Here is a 19,967-nt window from a genome sequence, read left to right on the forward strand (position 1 = left end):
ATTATTTTGCTTGTTTCAAGCAAAAACGCACTTAATTTTGACTTATTTTTACTGAAGACAATTATTTTTACCCGTCTTGAAAATCCTTCTTGATTTAAGAATTTTTAGATATTTTTGCTGGAAACAAGACAAAAAATCTAAGTAAGAAAAGCATTTTTCACAGTGCATGCCTCATCTATTATTTACACATATATTTATTAGTGCTGTCAAACGATTAATCGCGATTAATCACATCCAAAATAAAAGTTATTGTTTATATAATATATTTGTGTGTACTGTGTATATTTAGTATGTATGTATATATAAATACACACGCATACAGTATATATTTTGAGAATATTTTCCATATTTATTTTGAAATACATTTTTATTCAATAATTAATATTATATATAAATATATTTAATATATAAACATAACATATTTTTCTTAAATACATCCATGCATATGTGTGTATTTATATATACATATTAAATATACACAGTACACACACATATATTATGTAAACAACAACTTTTATTTTGGATGTGATTAATCGCGATTAATCGTTTGACAGCACTAATATTTATACAGATTGCAACTATTTTAAAGCTTAAATCTAACTCGAGAACCTACCAAACTTGTGTTATGCCTATATTTAAAACATTACATACACTTAACTCATTGACAAATATTATTTTGGACCACATAAATGTGAATAATAAGGCTACACAGCTGTGAGTTGATCAAAATACGATACAAATATATACACGTTTTGATGAGCGAAGGGAATTAAATACAGCTGTGACACAAACACAATGAATAGTGCAGTCTAAAATAACAACATATAAAACATATTTAAGCGTTTATTACAAAATCTTTCACAAAAACATCACAACAGTATGCTTGCAGCACAGGGAGCGTGCGCTCCGCGACACAGCCGAATGACCCGGAAGTGCTTTTCATTTACTCACATGTGGACAGGGATTTTAATACTGACGGGAATGTGCTCGCTGTGTTGTGATACAACTAGACAACCAAGCGAGTGATGAATCTTATGGTTCCCATCACGTAGAATACTTGGGATATTAAAGCCTTTACCAGCCGCAGAGGCATCGTCGGAAATCCTTATATTCACGACAAATGATAGAATGGAAAACCTGGAGTTGAGCCTGACATCTCTAGGAGCAATCTCAAGACATATCGATAAAAGTCAGAACGAACTCAGCAAGTATCTCGCAAAACAGGTAAGACAGCATGATCTGAGCACTTTACAAGACCGTTATAAGAGGTTTTCATCTGTTTAGCACATGTATTGTACAACGTGTGTGTCACACCAAGCTGTACCACGTTTCTGTAGTAGCCTACACATGCTGCTCATTGGTTATTACAGAGATAATAATTCAAATTCATTCATTTTAATAAGAAGTGTTCTGCATAATAGTCTATTTGGCAATCCAGTCTTGTTTTGAGCCTCATTGGTTATTTTTGGTCCTTTTGCAACATAGTTTCTGTAGTTTGGGTTGATGAAACATGCTGTATTTAGTTATTATTTTGGCAGATATGCAGTGTTTAATATAAAATCAACTCTGATTACTTTTATAGTCATGTTTAATATTTACCAAAACTAGTGTGACCATAAACTAGCTCAAAAAGTATGTTTGAATATCTACCTTCTTTTGGAACCTGTCCAAAAGTATCCATATGAGACTTTAGAATAGGATTTCAACAAAAGTTAGTTGAGATTTTGTAGCACAGTGTTTCAATAGAGTTATGATGATTGCTAATAGTCTAACATATCATTTTAATTATTAATAATATTATTATTGGGCATTATTTCAATAAGAAAAACTAAGATCTAATATCCAAATTCAAATACATGAATTGACCGTAATGGTAAAAAAAAAAAAAAAAATCCTTCAGCAGGATATCTTTAGATTATTATTATTCTTATTATATGTGACCCTGGACCACAAAACCAGTCATAAGGTTAAATTTTACAAAAGTGAGATATATACATCATATGAAAGCTCACTAAATAAGTTTTCTATTGATGTATGGTTTGTTAGGATAGGACAATATTTGGCCGAGATATAACTATTTGAAAATCTGGAATCTAAGGGTGCAAAAAAATCAAAATACTGAGAAAATCACCTTTAAAGTTGTCCAAATTAAGTTCTTAACAATGCATATTACTATTCAAAAATTACATTTTGATAGGTTTACAGTAGGAATTTTACAAAAAATCTTAATGTAACATGATCTTTACTTAATTTCCTAATGATTTTTGACATAAAAGAAAAATCAATAATTTTGACCCATACTATGTATTTTTGGCTATTGCTACAAATATACCCCAGCGACGTAAGACTGGTTTTGTGGTCCAGGGTCACATATTTGATTATTTATGGTTATTTCCATGCAAAAGTCAACCTTATCATGGAAAAAATATTTGACCAAAGGTAAAACATCCCATGTGATGTCTAAAGCATTTATTTATTTATTTATTTTTATTAGATTTTCCGTAGTCTGGTAAGTGCTGTTGTCAGGCTTGTAAAAAAAAAATAAAGTAACAATTATATGTTCTGTGAAGAGCCTCGCTTCTTTATTGTTGGGTGTTATTGTGTCTGGTTTGTGCATTTTAATTAGCAGAAATCCTACAAGTATGTAGTCTCTCAAAAACGGTGTCCTTTTTTGTCACATCCATTACGCATGATAGAAAACTCATGGATAGACTAATATTTATCTGATGTTTAAACTCGGTCATCAAGGGGTTGTTAAAATATAAACAGATGGTTCTGTTATATTAGGAACAGATACATTCTCTAAGCATTTATGTGTCACATCCATAACGCAAAATGTCACACGCATAACACTGGATTTGCCATTTCTTGACTTGCATTATTTTTTTCCTTTGTAGATATGGAGTCAACAGGACAGACAGTGTATACTGGAAAGTCTTGCACAGCTTCTGTTGGAGAAGGAATACACTCTCCTCATTGCGCGTCACTTACGACCACTGATCCTGGACCTGTTGGAGAGGAACGCTGAGAGGATCAAAGCAGACGTCAGGCTGAATCATGACCTCCATGAGCGCTTGTGTGTGGCTCTAAGCAAACTTCTCAACATCAGTCCAGATGCTCAAGCGTAAGTAACCATTCAGGAATGCATGTAAAACATATTTGCAAGAGGTTTCCCATAGTCTTGGAAAACAGAGAAATATCAGTTATATGTAACTTGGGAAATGTATTTAATACAGTTTTTGTTGTGAATTTATTAAGCAATACTTTAAAATGTTTCATTGGCTGGATATTGTTCTTGTGTGTATTTGTTAGGGATGCACCGAGTGTTCGGCAACCGAAATTATAATAACAAGCGAAAAGGGCGAATAAATTATACCGAACAATGACATGACGTGATCAAACATGTGGGCAGTGTGGAAGCATTTAAAACTGTCTGAGAAAGACGCAAAAATCATTACAAGCACTGACAGCGAGAGACTGTTTAGTATCGCATCGCATGTCTTCCATGAGAAGAGAAAGGGCTGGTTGTTGCTGGTTACTGTTTGATGACTGAAATCGCGAAATGGCCTTAAACCATTAGTAAATAAACTACAGAACGTTATGTTGTCTAATACATGCACTAATTGTATTTATTCTGACAGCGCTGCATGAGCTCCTCAGCCAGGGTTCAAAGCCCAAAGCGCGAGGAAATTCTGCGTGATGAGAATCGTTCATGAATCTGCTGCTGTCAGCAAAAAGTAGTACTGAGGTCGTCTTGCGTGTTTCTGCCAAAATAAAAGTCAGCATTCATAAATGTTAGCATTGTAATTTCACTGATGTTCTGTAGAGTCATCAACAATAATTACAACAGCTCTATTAATACAATTATTCTAACATTCAGCAAGGCAATGCATTCATTTGTACATTAAAAACACATGCCTGATTCAAAAAGGGGGTCTTAAAAATGGCTAAAGAATATTATTTTACTAAATTTAATTTTTAAAATTGTGCTTTGTTGGTGGGCTATGACGTCTACTAAAATGTTAAAAATGTTCAGTGTTAAATAAAAATTAATATTGTTATATTGTTGTTTTGTAATAGATTTTTTCTACAGACAAAACTGTAAAAATCAAATATTGGCTATTTAATTTATGCTATGGTGAAAAAATTGGAAATATACATGGAAGGGAATCAATTTAGTGTTTAGTCTGAATGATTAATTGACAAATTGGTCTGAATTTGATTATTTTAAAAACATAAATCAAATTTAAAGGTGATGGAAGCAGTGTTGTTTTTGACAACCACCTTAGATTTAGTCTTAGTCTTAGTCTTTTGGACTAAAATGGTTATTAGTTTTAGTCAAATTTTAGTCACTTCTATATGTGATAGTTTTAGTCCAATTTTAGTCGACAAAAAGTCAAGAAGGTTTTAGTCTAGTTTTAGTCGACGAACAGTCAAAAAGGTTTTAGTCTAGTTTTAGTCAAAAAAAAGGGGGAAAAGTAGTCTTTTAAGAAATTAATGTAGGTCAGTAAGTATTTTGCTGTTGGGTAGTGTCACTTATAAGTTCTGAAAATAGCAGATCTATAGTTCAACACAATGTGAGCTTCCGGATCGACTATTTTTGAACAATAATTACAATAATGAAGGAATGTTTTAAAACATAAAAGACAAACAAGGATGGAATGCTAAAACAGCTTGCCATAGTAGTATGGCAAAGAGTATTTAATGCTAAAACGGCTTGCCATAGCGGCAGATACGTTTTCGGTTTTAATTGGCATGCACAATAAGCAGAAATGTCATGCATTTTAAACGCCTGACGGACCACCCACTAACATTTTCGTCTATTCTCGTCTCGTCAACGAAAACTCACACACGTCTCGTCATGTTTTAGTCATCAACGAGCCAATTTTATCTCGTCAACGTCTCGTTATCGTCATGGAAAAAAGTGGCGTCAACGAAATGATTTCGTCATCGTCATCGTTGACGAAAACAACACTGGATGGAAGTTAGTCTAGAAGTGTTGGAACCCTAACACAGATTATGTTATTACCACTTTAGAGCAAATATCCTGAATGTCATGATTTGAATTGTTTTTGGGGTTTTTTCACAGGTTTGCAGCAAGGTATTTCTGTAGCTCTCCCCCAGTATTTCAGAGGCTGTTCTTCACCAGCGAAGAAGCTGCTTCCATCCAGTATGGGCCCAGACGGATGAAATTACGGGACCTTATGGGGGCCACCCTCCGCTTCCTCCAAAGTGATTGTGAGAAGTTTCGTGTCTTGTGGGACTGGAGTGCCTGTGTTTCTCAGCTTCTCACCAGTGACGTCATGGTCAGAAGGTATTGCCAATTTCTAGATCAGACTGCCAGAAATTCACCAGAATTTTCATAATATCCATAACATCTGTGTTTTTGCTTAATTTCTTTTTGCTGTGTTTTTTCTAAGCTACACAGCCCAGTGCCTTGCCCTGGTGTCGCACATGACGGATAACCAGAAAACAATATTTCTGAGGAAGGTCCTTTCGAGTGAAGAGATTCTGCATCTGAAAATGAAGTAAGTTTTATTTTAATTGCTCTAATTGTTCAGAAGTTAGTCAATAGATTTAACGCTCAAACAAATGATGATATGGTTTGTAGGTCACTTGAGGAGACACAGCAGCTGGAGGTAGAAAAAGCTCTGGTTTTGGCCAATCAGGGCTCAGCAGTGTGGCGGAAAGAGAGGGTAAATAAAGTCACCCGTGGTCAAGTGGTGACAGAGGACCTGACGCGGAGTGTTACTGTGGTTTGTGGGGTGATTCTGCCTCGACGTGCCCCTCGACAGGATGAACAGGCAAGACAGACATCCAAAAACAGGATATTAAGCTTAGAAAATAACCTACACTCTTAAAAATAAAGGTGCTTAAACAGTGTTGTTTTCGTTTCGTTGACGCAACTTTTTTTTCATGACTATAACGAGTCGATGACGAGATAAAAATGGCTCGTTGATGACTAAAACATGACGAGACGTGTGTGAGTTTTCGTTGACGAGACGAGAATAGACGAAAATGTTAGTGGGTTGTCCGTCAGACGTTTAAAATGCATGACATTTCTGCTTATTGTGCATGCCAATTACAACCTAAAAAGTATCTGCCGCTATGGCAAGCCGTTTTAGCATTAAATACTATTTGCCATACTTGTATGGCAAGCGTTTTAGCATTCTATCCTTGTTTGGTTACTCCCACCACCTGGCGTGCAGCGCACAACGTGCTCAACACGTCACATTGTTGTCACTCAGACAGACAGACGATTAACCATGATGGCGGCAGTTTGCACATTATTTCAAATATATGTCTTTTATGTCTAAAACCATTCCTTCATTATTGTAATTATTGGTGAAAATAGTCGATCCGGAAGCTCACATTGTGTTGAACTGTAAATCTGCTATTTTCACAACTTATAAGTGACACTACCCAACAGCAAAATACTTACTGATCTACATTAATTTGTTAAAAGACTACTTTTCCCCCTTTTTTTTTGACTAAAACTAGACTAAAACCTTTTTGACTTTTCGTCGACTAAAATTGGACTAAAACTATCACATATAGAAGTGACTAAAATTTTACTAAAACTAATAAGCATTTTAGTCCAAAAGACTAAGACTAAATCTAAGATGGTTGTCAAAAACAACACTGTGCTTAAAAGGTTCTTCACAGCTGTGCCATAGAAGAACCATTTTTGGTTCCACAAAGAACCATTTAGTTAAAGGTTCATTAAAGTACCATCTCTTTCTTACCTTTTTATAATCTGAAGAACCTTCTTTCACCACAAAGAACCTTTTTGGTTCTTCAGATGTTAAAGGTGCTTTATGGAACCATTTAGACAAAAAAAGCTTTTTCTATGGCATCGTGAAGCACCTTTATTTTTAAGAGTGTAATAAAATGTAACTGTGGTCACACTTTATTATAAGGACCAATTCTCACTCTCGCAAAGAAAGTACGTTTTTTAAGGAAAACATTCTAGGATTTTTCTCCATTTTGTGGACTTGAATGGTGCTCAACAGATTAAAGGTTATAATGCAGTTTTAGTGCAGCTTCAAAGGGCTCTAAACAATCCCAGTCGAGGAATAAGGGTCTTATGTAGCGAAATGAAAAAATGATCAGTCATTTTCTTAAAATAATAAAGTTTTTCAACATACCCCTAACTGTTATGAATCGGAGCTAGACAAGACAAGCATTTGAGGTTAAAAAATTATATGAAATGTAATTAAAAAAAAATAACTGATCCTCTTGTTAGATAAGACCCTTATTCCTTGGCTGTTTAGAGCCCTTTGAAGCTGCACTGAAACTGCATTTTTATCCTTTAATCCGTTAAGCATTGAAGTCCACTATATGGAGAAAAATCCTGAATTGTTTCCTCAAAAAACTTGATCTCTTTGCAACTAAAGATGACAGACATGAACATCTGGGATCACATTAGGGTGAGTGAATTATCAGGAGATTTTTATTTTGGAAATGTAGTAATGTTTGGTTTGGCGTAGATTAAGGGATCTATAAAAATGGTCATGCAGAAGACATTAATATGTGCTTTATAGACCAGTTAAAGGTTTGTAAACATTCGGGATGCGCACTCATCTTGGTTGCAGAAAACCCGGGAGAGATAGCCTTTACGCCTAGAGAATTATACGGATACGCTACAAAATAGTTAGTTTTAAAAAGAATATAAATTTTATTGATTAGATGTCATTTTTAAAATCTCCACTTATTACAAGAGCTTGTTATCTAGTGGTAAAACACTGTTATTCAACGAAATTGATGTTATATAGTGGGATAGTCTTACAGATCTGAAAGATGGATGACGTTTTTTATGGGCGAAGCCTATCTGGTGGCAGAAAACTATTTTTGAGTTAAATCGAAATATAAAATTGGAAAATCACTTATTAGTTGCATATGTGAATATTATTGTATAAATCAAATTTATGCTTTAAAAGTAGAGTAATCATATCTGTTTTCATCCATAGTATGTCTGTTTAAATGTCTTCGTTTAGCTTCAAATGGCATCTTTGATTACAGTATTCTATAAAAATGCTTTGCATTCTGATTCCGACATCAAAAGGCACAACAGTTTTTTTTTCTCTTATTCTATGTATTTTTTACCTGTTTACCTCCACTTGTTACCAGTGTTTTTCTGCAACCACTATGTGCGTGCAGCTGCAAGTGATGTAACTGTGACATCTACTCTAAATTGGTCTATAAGTACTAATAAGAAGTCAATATTCTGGTATTATGCATGCTAGAAATTAGTGAGAATTGTTCTTTAAAATAAAGTATTACCATAACCATAGATTTAAAGCTGATTACATTTTTTTCCAGTACCTCTATTATTGTGTAATAGGAGAATGTGCATGTATTGTAATGTCACTGAAACATGTGTTATTCTCAGACAAGTTTAAGCAGCTTGGTGTTGGTGGATTCAACCTGTCAAAATCTCCGGCGACTCGCCATGGCTGTGGCATCCCAGAAACCCATTCTTTTAGAAGGGCCAATTGGATGCGGAAAAACAGCTCTTGTTGAATATCTTGCTGCGGTCACTGGGCACATTAAAGCCCCTGACATCCTTAAAGTTCAGCTTGGAGATCAGACCGACAGTAAGGTGAGATTTGACTGAGTGCTTGAATTATTCTAGTATTCTTTCCAGCTCATAGTTCTACCATATTTTTAGTTTCTGTGCTGTTTTACACATATACATTTTTCATGCCTCTGTTTTCTGTAGATGTTGCTGGGTATGTACCGCTGCACTGATATTCCTGGAAAGTTTGTATGGCAGCCAGGATCACTGACCCAGGCAGTCTCAAAAGGTTATTGGATTCTGCTGGAGGACATTGATCATGCTCCCTTGGACGTGGTGGGTGGCAAATGCTCAAAACCATGGAAAACAGTCTTTTTTAGAAATGTTTCTCTTATCACTAAATCTAAAAAGCACGGGTAAAGACTTTTTTTGTTACTGAGTTGTTGCAGATTTGCATTTATTAAAACTGTGTTTGTATTTTTATTGTATTTACAGTACATTTGATGCAGTTTAAAAAAAATATAGCATATGTTTTTTTCACTTCTGCATGCATTTACTGTACACTCTACATGAGCTTGCAATAGTGCACAGTTAAATAGAATTATAAGAATTGACAGAAAAACAAATTATACTTTTTTATTATATAAACAAAAATGTCATTGTATTTTGATTTAAGTAAATATAAATTTGACTCTGGACCACAAAACTAGTCTTAAGTAGCACAGGTATATTTGTAGCAATAGCCAAAAATACATTGTATGGGTCAAAATTATCCATTTGTCTTTTAATGCCGAAAATTATTAGGATGTTAAGTAAAGATCATGTTTCATGAAGATATTTTGTCAATTTCTTACCATAAATATAATTAAAATTTCATTTTTGATTAGTAATAGTAATTTTTTTTTTTTTGCACCCTCTGATTCCAGATTTTCAAATAGTTGTATCTCGGCCAAATATTTTCCAATCCTAAGAAACCATACATGTAAAGAAATATAAATAAAGCTGTTTAATATTTTGATAAATGATTTGGTCCGATAGTAAATGGTATAATTTAGAAGATAGCTACATTTAATTATGCTCTTATTGTTGATTTTTTTTATAGATATCGGTTCTGCTTCCTCTCATGGAGAACAAGAAATTGACGATTCCAGGACGTGAGGACTGTATACAGATGGCTCCATCATTCCAGTTTTTTGCAACACGAAGGTGAGATCTTTTTGCAAGGCTGCAATCATTTGATAAAAAATGCAGTAAAATATTAATATTGTGAAATTATTACAATTCAAAATGACTGTTTGTTCCAAACCCATTAGACCTTTGTTTGTCTTCGGAACACAAATGAAGATATTTCCAGTATTTGTTTGTAATATGTGACCCTGGACCACTAAAGTAGCTGTTAAATAGCACAGGTATATTTGTAGCAATAGCCAAAAATGCAATATATGGGTCAAAATGATCGATTTTTCTTTTATGCCAAAAATCATTAGGACATTAAGTAAAGATCATGTTCCATGAAGATATTTTGTGAATTGCCTACCGTAAATATATCTAAACTTGATTTTTAATTAGTAATATGCATTGCTGAGAACTTTATTTTGAACAACTCTAAAGACGATTCCCTCAATATTTTCATTTATTTTGCACCTTCAGATTCTAGATTTTCAATATTGAGTTTAATTTTGTCCTATATATATAACCTTATTTATTCAGCTTTCAGATTATGTGTAAATCTCAATTTTACAAAACTGATTGAAATCCAAGAGCTTTCTGAGCCTCCATAGACAGCAAGGGTCCTTTCACATTCATGTTCAACTAACCCAAATATATTTTTAAATATAATTTATTCCTGTGATGCCAAAGTTGAACATTCAGCAGCTATTAGTCCAGTCTTCAATATGCAGATATCCTAAACTAAATTTGTTATGTCAGCTTAATAATTTTTTTATAATCCATTATTTTTAGGACATTTTACAGCGGAGGAGCCTGGCATCGACCACAGAGTTCTCACGCTGCACTTCTGGACAAATACTGGAGTAAACTGCAGATCGGCAACATGAGCCGAGAGGAACTTAAACAGGCAAGCTGTCCTCAAACACTGAAATTGATTTTGTGTAGATCCTGATAACATTTTTAATCTTACATTTTGTTGCTCTTTTCAGATCCTAATGAAGAAGTACCCTAACCTGACAGTGGTGGTAGAGCGTCTTTTAGACATATACTGCCAGCTAACAGGAGACAAACATCAATCCAGCTCCAGTCTGCAGGGTCCTAGTGCAGCCCAAAACATATCAGATGAGCACATCACATCACTGGAGGGCAGAGGCCTCTCACTTAGGTAACACTTTTCATTAGATGGGAAAATATTCAAACATTATTAAACATAAAATATCGTCATATTGCACACTCCTAATATACTGATTTAAATGTGTCCGCTACAGGTTGTATTTGTGCAGTTTATGCAGTTTCTTTCAAATGCCTGTGGGCATTTATGAATATCTCTGCATTGAGAAATGACACTCTAGACTTATCAATAAACGATGAGTGTTGTTTAGGGCCTTACCATGTAACAAACAGCTCAACTAAAGCAATGACGCTACAATAAAACCCTTACTCCAGTGTTGCATTAGAGTTGTGATAAATCAGTCTGTGTATCCGTTGTGTATTCGGGCCTCAGGCTGTTCATTAGCTTTCCACTGGACGCTGCTGCAGTCAATGGCACATCGATCTCTCTGTACCCACTGTGGAACCCCAGCCAGAAACACAGTGTGAGATTCAGGCCAGGGCAAATCGTTTATGTAACTAGTTTTGTATAATAGACACCACACACTGACATAGAGTGTCATACTTGTATTTTTTTGTGTACTTTGTAATATTCAAAGCATTGTGTGGTTTGGCAAATTGAACAGTATTTGTTTGTAATATGTGTCCCTGAAGCACAAAACCAGTTTTAAGTAAGATGGGTATATATTTGTAGCAATAGCCAAAAATACATTGTATGGGTCAAAATGACCGATTTTTTTTTTATGCCAAAATCACTAGGGTATTAAGTAATGATCACGTTCCATGAAGATACTTTGTAAATTTCCTAGCATAAATATATGCAAACTTCATTTTTAATTAGTTAATATGCATTGCTAAGAACTTAACTTTAAAGGCGATTTTCTTAATTTTTAGATTTTTTTGCACCCTCAGATTCTTGAATTTGTATCTCAACAAACCATGGTCTTAACAAACCATAGATCAATGAAAATCATATTCAGCTTTCAGACCCTCATGACTGGTTTTGTGGTCCAGGGTCGCAAGTCATTTTTAAAATTTTCAATACTTGATAGTTGGTAGCCATGAATATGTTCAGTAGTGTGGAGACCCTGCTGTTACTGATCAATACACTTCCACTTCCTCGCTCAATTCCCCTACTTTGTAGAGACCCTGGGTGAAAAACAATTTGAGCAGCCAGTCTGCTTACGGTCATGCCTCCTTACAATGTTTTGGCGACTGTGATTTCAAATAACATTACAATTACACTAATTGAGTTTTTTAATTACTTTAAAGTAGTTTTCTATTTTAATATATTTTGAAATGGAGTTTTAGCAGCAATTACTTCAGTCTTATTATCACATGATCTTTTATAAATCATTCTTATATGCTGCTTAACAAATATTTATTATTATTATTAAGACATTTGTGCTGCTTAATATTTTTGGCCGTGTACTTTGTTTCAAGGTTTGAACAGTGTTCATTTGAAATAGAAATGTTTTGTAAGAATGTGGAAGTCTTTTAGTCCTCTTTGATCAAAAAAATTATTAATTTCTTTCCAAGAAAAAAATGTTAAAGCAAATGTTTGAATATATATGAACTTATGTATGTATGTATTGATTTTTAATCTTTCTGGTTATAAATGATCTGATTAAATATAAATTATTGAGTTACTTTCTTTGCATCCATGTTTTGATGTCAAATGCGTGGTAGTAAATTTATTTATTTATATTTTAAACAGGGACTTGCTGAAATGGTGCGAGAGAATCTGTTTAAATTTTGACAGCGCTTGTGCTTCCACAGCACAGAATGTGTTTCTAGAGGTAAGTGGCTGTATTCACTAAAACCAAAAAAAAGGCTTTTCTTAATTAGTATTTTTGTCTTGTTTCTAGTCAAAATATCTAAAAATTCTTAAATTAATATACATTTAATAGATAAGCAAAATGGCATAAGATATTTAATGCGCTTAATTTATTTAGTTTTTTTCCTATCTGCCAGTGCGGGAAGTAAACTGTCCTTAAAACATGTGTTTTACATACCCCACTAGCAGATCATTTTACATATCTTAAGCAAACTGCACTTAATTTATTTTATATAAATATATAATGCCATTTTGCTTATCAAGTAAATGTATCTTAATTTAAGACCCTTTAGATATTTTAAGACAAAAATCTCATCAAAAATATTTTCTGTTTTGCCTGTTGGATCACATTATAGGGTTAACAATTTATAGAATATGTAATTTTTTTTTTTTAAATGCTGAGAAACGAGAACACTAATACTGAAAATGCTGTGCTTTTATAAGATAAATGTTGTTTTTACCTTCAGGCTCTGGACTGCTTCACTGCCATGCTCTCCAAATCCGAGAGCAGACTCAAGATGGCAGAGATCATTGGCAGCAAAATCAACATATCCAAAGAGAAGGTGGGACTCTGCAATGGATTATCTCTTTACTAACACACACTTTTGCATAACCATGGAAAACTGGAGATAACTGAGAGTTATACAATTCCCTCTGAATTTTTTCAATTATATTTGTGATTTTCATGCATGGAAAACTCTAGTATTGTGATGCTCTAAATAATTCAGTCACTCGGATATTGCTTGTTGTGAGAGCTTATGTAGAGTAAAAGTTTCCTTGACTTTTGGTCAAAAAGTGTACAAAATTACAGTAATGGCTGAAAAGCACCCTAATATATTTCTCCATAATATATAAATAGAGCTGGGTAGATTACTTACAAATTGTATTCCGTTACTGATTTCAAATTGCATGATAAAAATTGTAGTTAGTAAAGTAATTCATTACATTACACATTTTAGGTGATATAATCATATTACTTTTGACCTAACTCACTGTTTATCACATTGTTTTAAATGGGATAATCTTGCACCATAATAATGTAAAAATACAAAGAGTAAGAGTAGGTTTTCCAAAACTGATGTTTGTAAAGCAACTGGAGGGAGTTTATATGTTTTATAAAAAGACTAATAGTTATTTCAAAAATCATCATCAACATAAAAATTTCAATTAAAATAAATAATTTATTTTAAAATCAATCATTTTTATTTTTCAATATTTGTTTCATGCGACCGTAACCAATGTCAGAGAACCAATGAACATGCAAAAGCCTTTCAAAGACATAACAATACATGATTAAAAAAAAAAAAACTACAGAGTGTTAATTCAAATTAAAATCAATGTGTTCATTAGTAGTTGACATGCTTCTTATAATGTAACTTACTCTAATTACAAGTACTTGATTTTTTGAAACTGATTACATAATCCTGATAACATTTATCAGTTACTACCCTTAGCTCTCTATATAGAAACATGGTCTTCTCTAATGCTGTCAATGTGATGTTTCAGGCCCAGCACTTTTGCCAGATGTACCTGCCCGGAATCAATGTGACGGAGCTGGAGGTGGCGGTGGGTCGTGCGATGTTACTCCGCAAACAGACCGATGCGGTGCGGCTGAGCATGTGAGTCTGCATTATCAGAGCGTAACCTTACCCAACCCCATTCAGCCCTTTTCAATCTACTCTGTTACAAGTGATGTAACTGCCAGTCTGGCTGTGCCAACATTGACCCCTTTGTGGATGGCACCCCTGCTGAGAAATTGAGTCAGTATAGGATTGATTGTTAACTGTGCTGTTTAAGACAGGGAATACAACAGCCTTGAGCATACCAAGAGGTTGTGATGCATATGAACACATTGATTTAGTATATTGATAATGATGAATATTGAAGCCTACATGTTTGATGTGTATTTGCCCCACAGAGGCAGACAAACATTTGCTGCCACACGGCCATCCTCCGTACTTTTGGAGCAGCTCTCGGTGTGTGTCACTAAAGGGGAACCTGTTTTGTTGGTTGGGGAGACGGGCACAGGAAAGACCTCTACTGTGCAGTACCTTGCAGAAATGACAGGTAACCAGAGCTGGGTAGTAACTAATACATGTAATCAGGACTACGGAATCAGATTACAAAAATTAAGCGCTTGTAATTAGAGTAAATTACTTTTTAAAATACTTGTAATCAGACTACAGTTACTTTTTTATGAGTTACATGATTACATATTATTTACACAATAGCAATAAATTATTCATAATTTGTTGAGTCTCTCTAATTCCTCTTTTTTATCTTTTAAGTCTTCCTTTCCAAAATAGTCTACTGCTTATATACACTCAGAAACACTCAGTTTTCTAAAACAAATATTTTAATAATTATCACATTTGCATGTTCATTGGTTCTCCTGTCCTCTATGTTTATAGTAACCGAAGCAGATTTTGATCCGGATCAGATTTTGATCCAGATCAAACTACATTTGAGCTTTTGCCGAATAAGAAGGCAAATCTAAACCCAGGTTTATACTAACTAAACCGGATTTTGATACTGATCAAATTCTATTCAAGCTTTTTAGTAACTAAATCAGATTCTAATCCAGATTAGAATCACACAATAAACCATAGATTTACGGAATCTAAATGCAAATTCTGATCCAGATAAGAAGGCAAACCTAAATCCAGGTTTATACTAACTAAACCGGATTTTGATACTGATCAAATTCTATTCAAGCTTTTCAGTAACTAAATCAGATTCTAATCCAGATCAGAAGCACACAATTAACCATTGATTTACAGAATCTAAAGCAAATTCTGATCCAGGTAAGAAAGGCAAACCTAAACCCAGGTTTATACTAACTAAACCAGATTTTGATACTGATCAAATTCCATTCAAGCTTTACAGTTACTAAATCAGATTCTAATCCAGATCAGAATCACACAATAAACCATAGATTTACGGAATCTAAATGCAAATTCTGATCCAGATAAGAAGGCAAATCTAAATCCAGGTTTATACTAACTAAACCAGAGTTTGATACTGATCAAATTCTATTCAAGCTTTACAGTTACTAAATCAGATTCTAATCCAGATCAGAATCACACAATTAACCATTGATTTACAGAATCTAAAGCAAATTCTGATCCAGGTAAGAAAGGCAAACCTAAACCCAGGTTTATACTAACTAAACCGGATTTTGATACTGATCAAATTCCATTCGAGCTTTACAGTTACTAAATCAGATTCTAATCCAGATCAGAATCACACAATTAACCATTGATTTACAGAATCTAAAGCAAATTCTGATCCAGGTAAGAAGGCAAACCTAAACCCAGGTTTATACTAACTAAACCGGATTTTGATACTGATCAAATTCCATTCGAGCTTTACAGTTACTAAATCAGATTCTAATCCAGATCAGAAGCACCCAAGAACCACAGATTTACAGAATATAAAGCAAAATCTGATCTAGATAAGAAAGGCAAACCTAAACCCAGGTTTATAGTAACTAAACCAGATTCTGAGACAGGTCACATTCCATCCTAGTTTTACAGTAGCTAAATCAGATTCTACTGGATGGTTATGGTCACATGACATTCAGTTAAAAACAAATCAAAAATTTATTTTTTTAAGTTTTTTTAATTGATATTAATTATTTATTTTAATTGAACATTTTATGATTTAATTATTATTAGATTTCATTAAACTCATAAACTCCCTGCAGTTACTTCACAAAGGTTTGGGAAACCTTTACATACAAACCTTGTAAAATGTTTTCTTACGCTTTGTATTTTCACTTGTTTGTATTTACCTTACAATTGAATCATGTAATTTGGAATCAGTAACGGATTACTATTTGTAAGTAATCCACCCAGCTTTGCAAGTAACACACCTGAACTAAACTGAGCGATTGGGTTTAATGCTATGCATCATTGTTCACTTCCTGCTCTGTTCGAATGCACTCTTACAGGACACAAACTCAGAGTGGTCAACATGAACCAACAGAGTGACACAGCCGACTTACTAGGAGGGTAAGTAGACAACAAGTATGGACAGTACAAATGTGGTGGAAGCTGCTGACCTTGTTCTGTTCTGATTGAAGGTATAAACCAGTGGACCAAAAGCTCATCCTGTTGCCCCTGCGGGAGGCCTTTGAGGACCTCTTTTCTCAGACATACTCACGGAAACAGAACTTGACCTTCCTGGGTCATGTCCAAACCTGCTTCAGAGGCAAACGCTGGGAGGACCTTCTGAAGCTCATGGACCATGTCTGCAAATCAGCACTAACCAAGGAACTACATGACAAACCCAATGGTAATGCTACAGGTTTAAATCAACTACATTACTTATATTTTCAGACATTGAGATTGACCTACATGATCTTTTTTTTTGTGTGTCTTACTCATAGCTGCCTTGCTGCAGGAGCAGTGGGAGGCTTTGGCTCTCAAACTCAGTCAGACGCAGGAACAGATTCGGGCCTGTGAATCCGCTTTGGTCTTTGCGTTTGTTGAGGTAATTGTCTACCCTTCTTGTCTAAATCTCTTCCTTCTTTCTCTTGTTATCTCCTGTGTGTTTTGACTGACTGTGTATCTGCACAGGGGACTTTAGCCCAGGCTGTGAAGAAAGGTGAATGGATCCTGCTGGATGAGATTAATCTGGCTGCTGCAGAGACGCTGGAGTGTCTGAGTGGATTGCTGGAGGGCAGTGCCGGGTCACTGGTGCTGCTGGATCGAGGCGATACTGGTGAGTGGGAAAAAATGTGTCTAATAGATCGTTCCTTAAGCTACTTCTTCAGGGTGACTTTAGTAAGGGTATTTCTGAAACACTTTGGATAAAATGCATTAGAGAGAGAAAATTCAGCTAATTGTGTCATTGATTGGGAAACTGGTTTAGTTTATGGGTTCAAAAAACTGTTGTACACTGCTATTCAAAAGTTTACAGTCTGTATGATCAGTAAGTTTTTAATAGAAATCTCATGCTCACTAAGACTGAATTTTTATGTATGGAAGCCATGATACCATGCTATATTTTTCAGTATTCTTTGATGAATTGAGAGTAGTGTTAATTTTGTCAGCTATTTTCAATTTTAGTCTTAGTCTAAGTCCAAGTCCTGTGTTAAATGTCCTTGTTTTTATTATATTTAGTTCCTTATCCGGTTTAGTTTTAGTCAAGATTAAGTTGACTAAAAATCTCAATTTTTTTTTGTCTAGTTTTAGTCAAAGAAAACCTGAAGTATTTGAAAACTTGACATTTTAGCAATAGATTATTATTAATTAACCTTTAGTTAATTAATTCATTTTTTTATATATTTAGTCTTAGTCGAATGTAAATTTTAGTTATCATATTCAGTCAACCTTGTCCTGTTTTTGTTTAGTCAAGTTTAATTAAATGAAATGTATGAACAGGTTTTGGTCAATGAAATAATTTTGTCATGCTGTATAGTGGTTAAACTGATAAAAATTATTTTTGCTCAAAATTATAATCGTTGTTGCTCTGATTCGGGGATTTGAACACTTGTTATCTGGCAACCACACATGAAAGCTTGCGTAATTTAGACATGGAAAGCAGCCCACAATAACATTTTGTCTCCTTTTCTTTGATGAAATATAGAGACGTTTTTGGTAAAGTTTTTATTTTTTGAATACATTTTAGTTTTGTCTTTTTTCGTCAGCAAAATTGCATGTTGATATAGTCCTACTTTTCATTTATTTAACTTATTTTCATCTTGTCTTCGTCTCGTCTTAGTCATGGAAAAAAAGCTTGTCGGCAAACATTTTTTGTCATAATTAATTGAGAGTTGTACAATTTTTGAATGGCAATGTACATTAGAAAATTTCAAGTGTGCTTTATGCTACTGTACTTTACCAAATGTTAAGGAGTTGATTAGTAACTAAGTGTTTAATTTTATTTAGAGGTCATTTACAGTTTTTTTTTTTATTTTTTTATTCTTTTTATTTTATGTAGAGCCTTTGGTTCGTCATCCAGACTTCCGACTGTTTGCCTGCATGAATCCAGCCACTGATGTAGGCAAGAGGAACCTGCCACTGGGCATTAGAAACAGGTGAGATGGGCTTGGACTCCTAATAAATATCATATTTGTTTGAAGAAGTCATATGTAATACACTGAAATATATACATTCTTAAAGGCATAGTGCCCCAAAAAAGGACAATTCTGTCATTAATTACTCACCCTCATGTCATTCCAAACCCATAAGAACTTTATTCATCTTCAGAACTCAAATTAAGGTATTTTTAATAAACTCTGAACTCAAAGACTGACAGGGAAGAGAAGACATTGCTAAAAAGTCCTTATTTTTGTTTTCTTTGCACAAAAAAATTTATTCTCATTGTTTCATAACATTACGGTTGAATTGACAGTCACATGGGCATGTTAACAATGTCCTTACTGCCTTTCTGGACCTTGAATGTGTATTTGGTTGCATTTGGAAAGACATGAGGGTGAGTAATTAATAACAGAATTTTCATTTTTGGGTGAACTATTCCTTTAAGCATTCAAATCATTTCTGGGAACAATGTATGTGTTTATATAAAGTTGATGTATTTGTGTTTATGTATCAGATTTACGGAGTTGTATGTGGAGGAGCTGGAGACTGAGAGCGATTTACGAATCCTGGTCTCGGACTACCTCAAAGGCCTTAACCTGAACAGAAGCATCATCCATGGAGTCATCAGGTTTGTGCACAGTAGTTCTCCTTCGCCATACATATAACAGCAAACTGAATTTTCTTTACTGAAACACAGCTTCTTGCATTTTGATCCATAGTATATAGAAGATCACTAGTGCAAATCAGCATTTCTTGATAATATTAAGGATGTTTCAGATGTTAGGTGTGACACATGCCTTGTTTTTACTTAACAAATGTGACCCTGGACCACAAAACCAGTCCTCAGTAGCTCGGATATATATGTAGGAATAGCCAAAAATACATTGAATGGGTCAAGATTATTTTCTTATGTCAAAAATCATTGGGAAATTAAGTAAAGATCATGTTCAATGAAGATATTTAGTAAATTCCCTAATGTAAATACATCAAATCTGAATTTCTAAGAACTTAATTTGGACAACTTTAAAAGCATTTTTCTCAATATTTAGATTTTTTGCACCCTCAGATTGCAGATTTTCAAATAGTTATATCTCAGACAAATGTGACCCTGGACCACAAAACCAGTCATAAGGTTAAATTTTACAAAACTGAGATGTATACATCATATGAAAGCTAAACAAATAAGCGTTCTATTGATATATGGTTTGTTAGGATAGGACAATATTTGGCCGAGATACATCTATTTGAAAATCTGGAATCTGAGGGTGCAAAAAAATCTAAATGC

The 19,967-nt window shown here is 34.2% G+C and overlaps 1 protein-coding gene across 1 annotated transcript in view; it reads left to right on the forward strand.

Moving 5' to 3' along the window:
- The first annotated feature begins 1,128 nt into the window (after positions 1-1,128).
- mdn1 (midasin AAA ATPase 1) overlaps positions 1,129-19,967 on the forward strand; it is a 79,428-nt gene continuing 60,589 nt past the window's right edge. Inside the window, exons 1-20 of the mRNA XM_073816605.1 lie at positions 1,129-1,224; positions 2,898-3,124; positions 5,090-5,314; positions 5,421-5,528; positions 5,612-5,804; positions 8,393-8,602; positions 8,723-8,854; positions 9,621-9,724; positions 10,481-10,595; positions 10,678-10,853; positions 12,516-12,597; positions 13,103-13,198; positions 14,142-14,254; positions 14,554-14,702; positions 16,588-16,648; positions 16,720-16,931; positions 17,026-17,129; positions 17,216-17,360; positions 18,582-18,678; positions 19,197-19,310. Coding sequence (XP_073672706.1) covers positions 1,129-1,224; positions 2,898-3,124; positions 5,090-5,314; positions 5,421-5,528; positions 5,612-5,804; positions 8,393-8,602; positions 8,723-8,854; positions 9,621-9,724; positions 10,481-10,595; positions 10,678-10,853; positions 12,516-12,597; positions 13,103-13,198; positions 14,142-14,254; positions 14,554-14,702; positions 16,588-16,648; positions 16,720-16,931; positions 17,026-17,129; positions 17,216-17,360; positions 18,582-18,678; positions 19,197-19,310 — 2,759 coding nt within the window. The remainder of the gene's footprint in view (positions 1,225-2,897; positions 3,125-5,089; positions 5,315-5,420; positions 5,529-5,611; positions 5,805-8,392; positions 8,603-8,722; positions 8,855-9,620; positions 9,725-10,480; positions 10,596-10,677; positions 10,854-12,515; positions 12,598-13,102; positions 13,199-14,141; positions 14,255-14,553; positions 14,703-16,587; positions 16,649-16,719; positions 16,932-17,025; positions 17,130-17,215; positions 17,361-18,581; positions 18,679-19,196; positions 19,311-19,967) is intronic.

Source organism: Garra rufa, chromosome 13 (genome assembly GCF_049309525.1).
Source record: "Garra rufa chromosome 13, GarRuf1.0, whole genome shotgun sequence".
Lineage (NCBI taxonomy): Eukaryota > Metazoa > Chordata > Actinopteri > Cypriniformes > Cyprinidae > Garra > Garra rufa.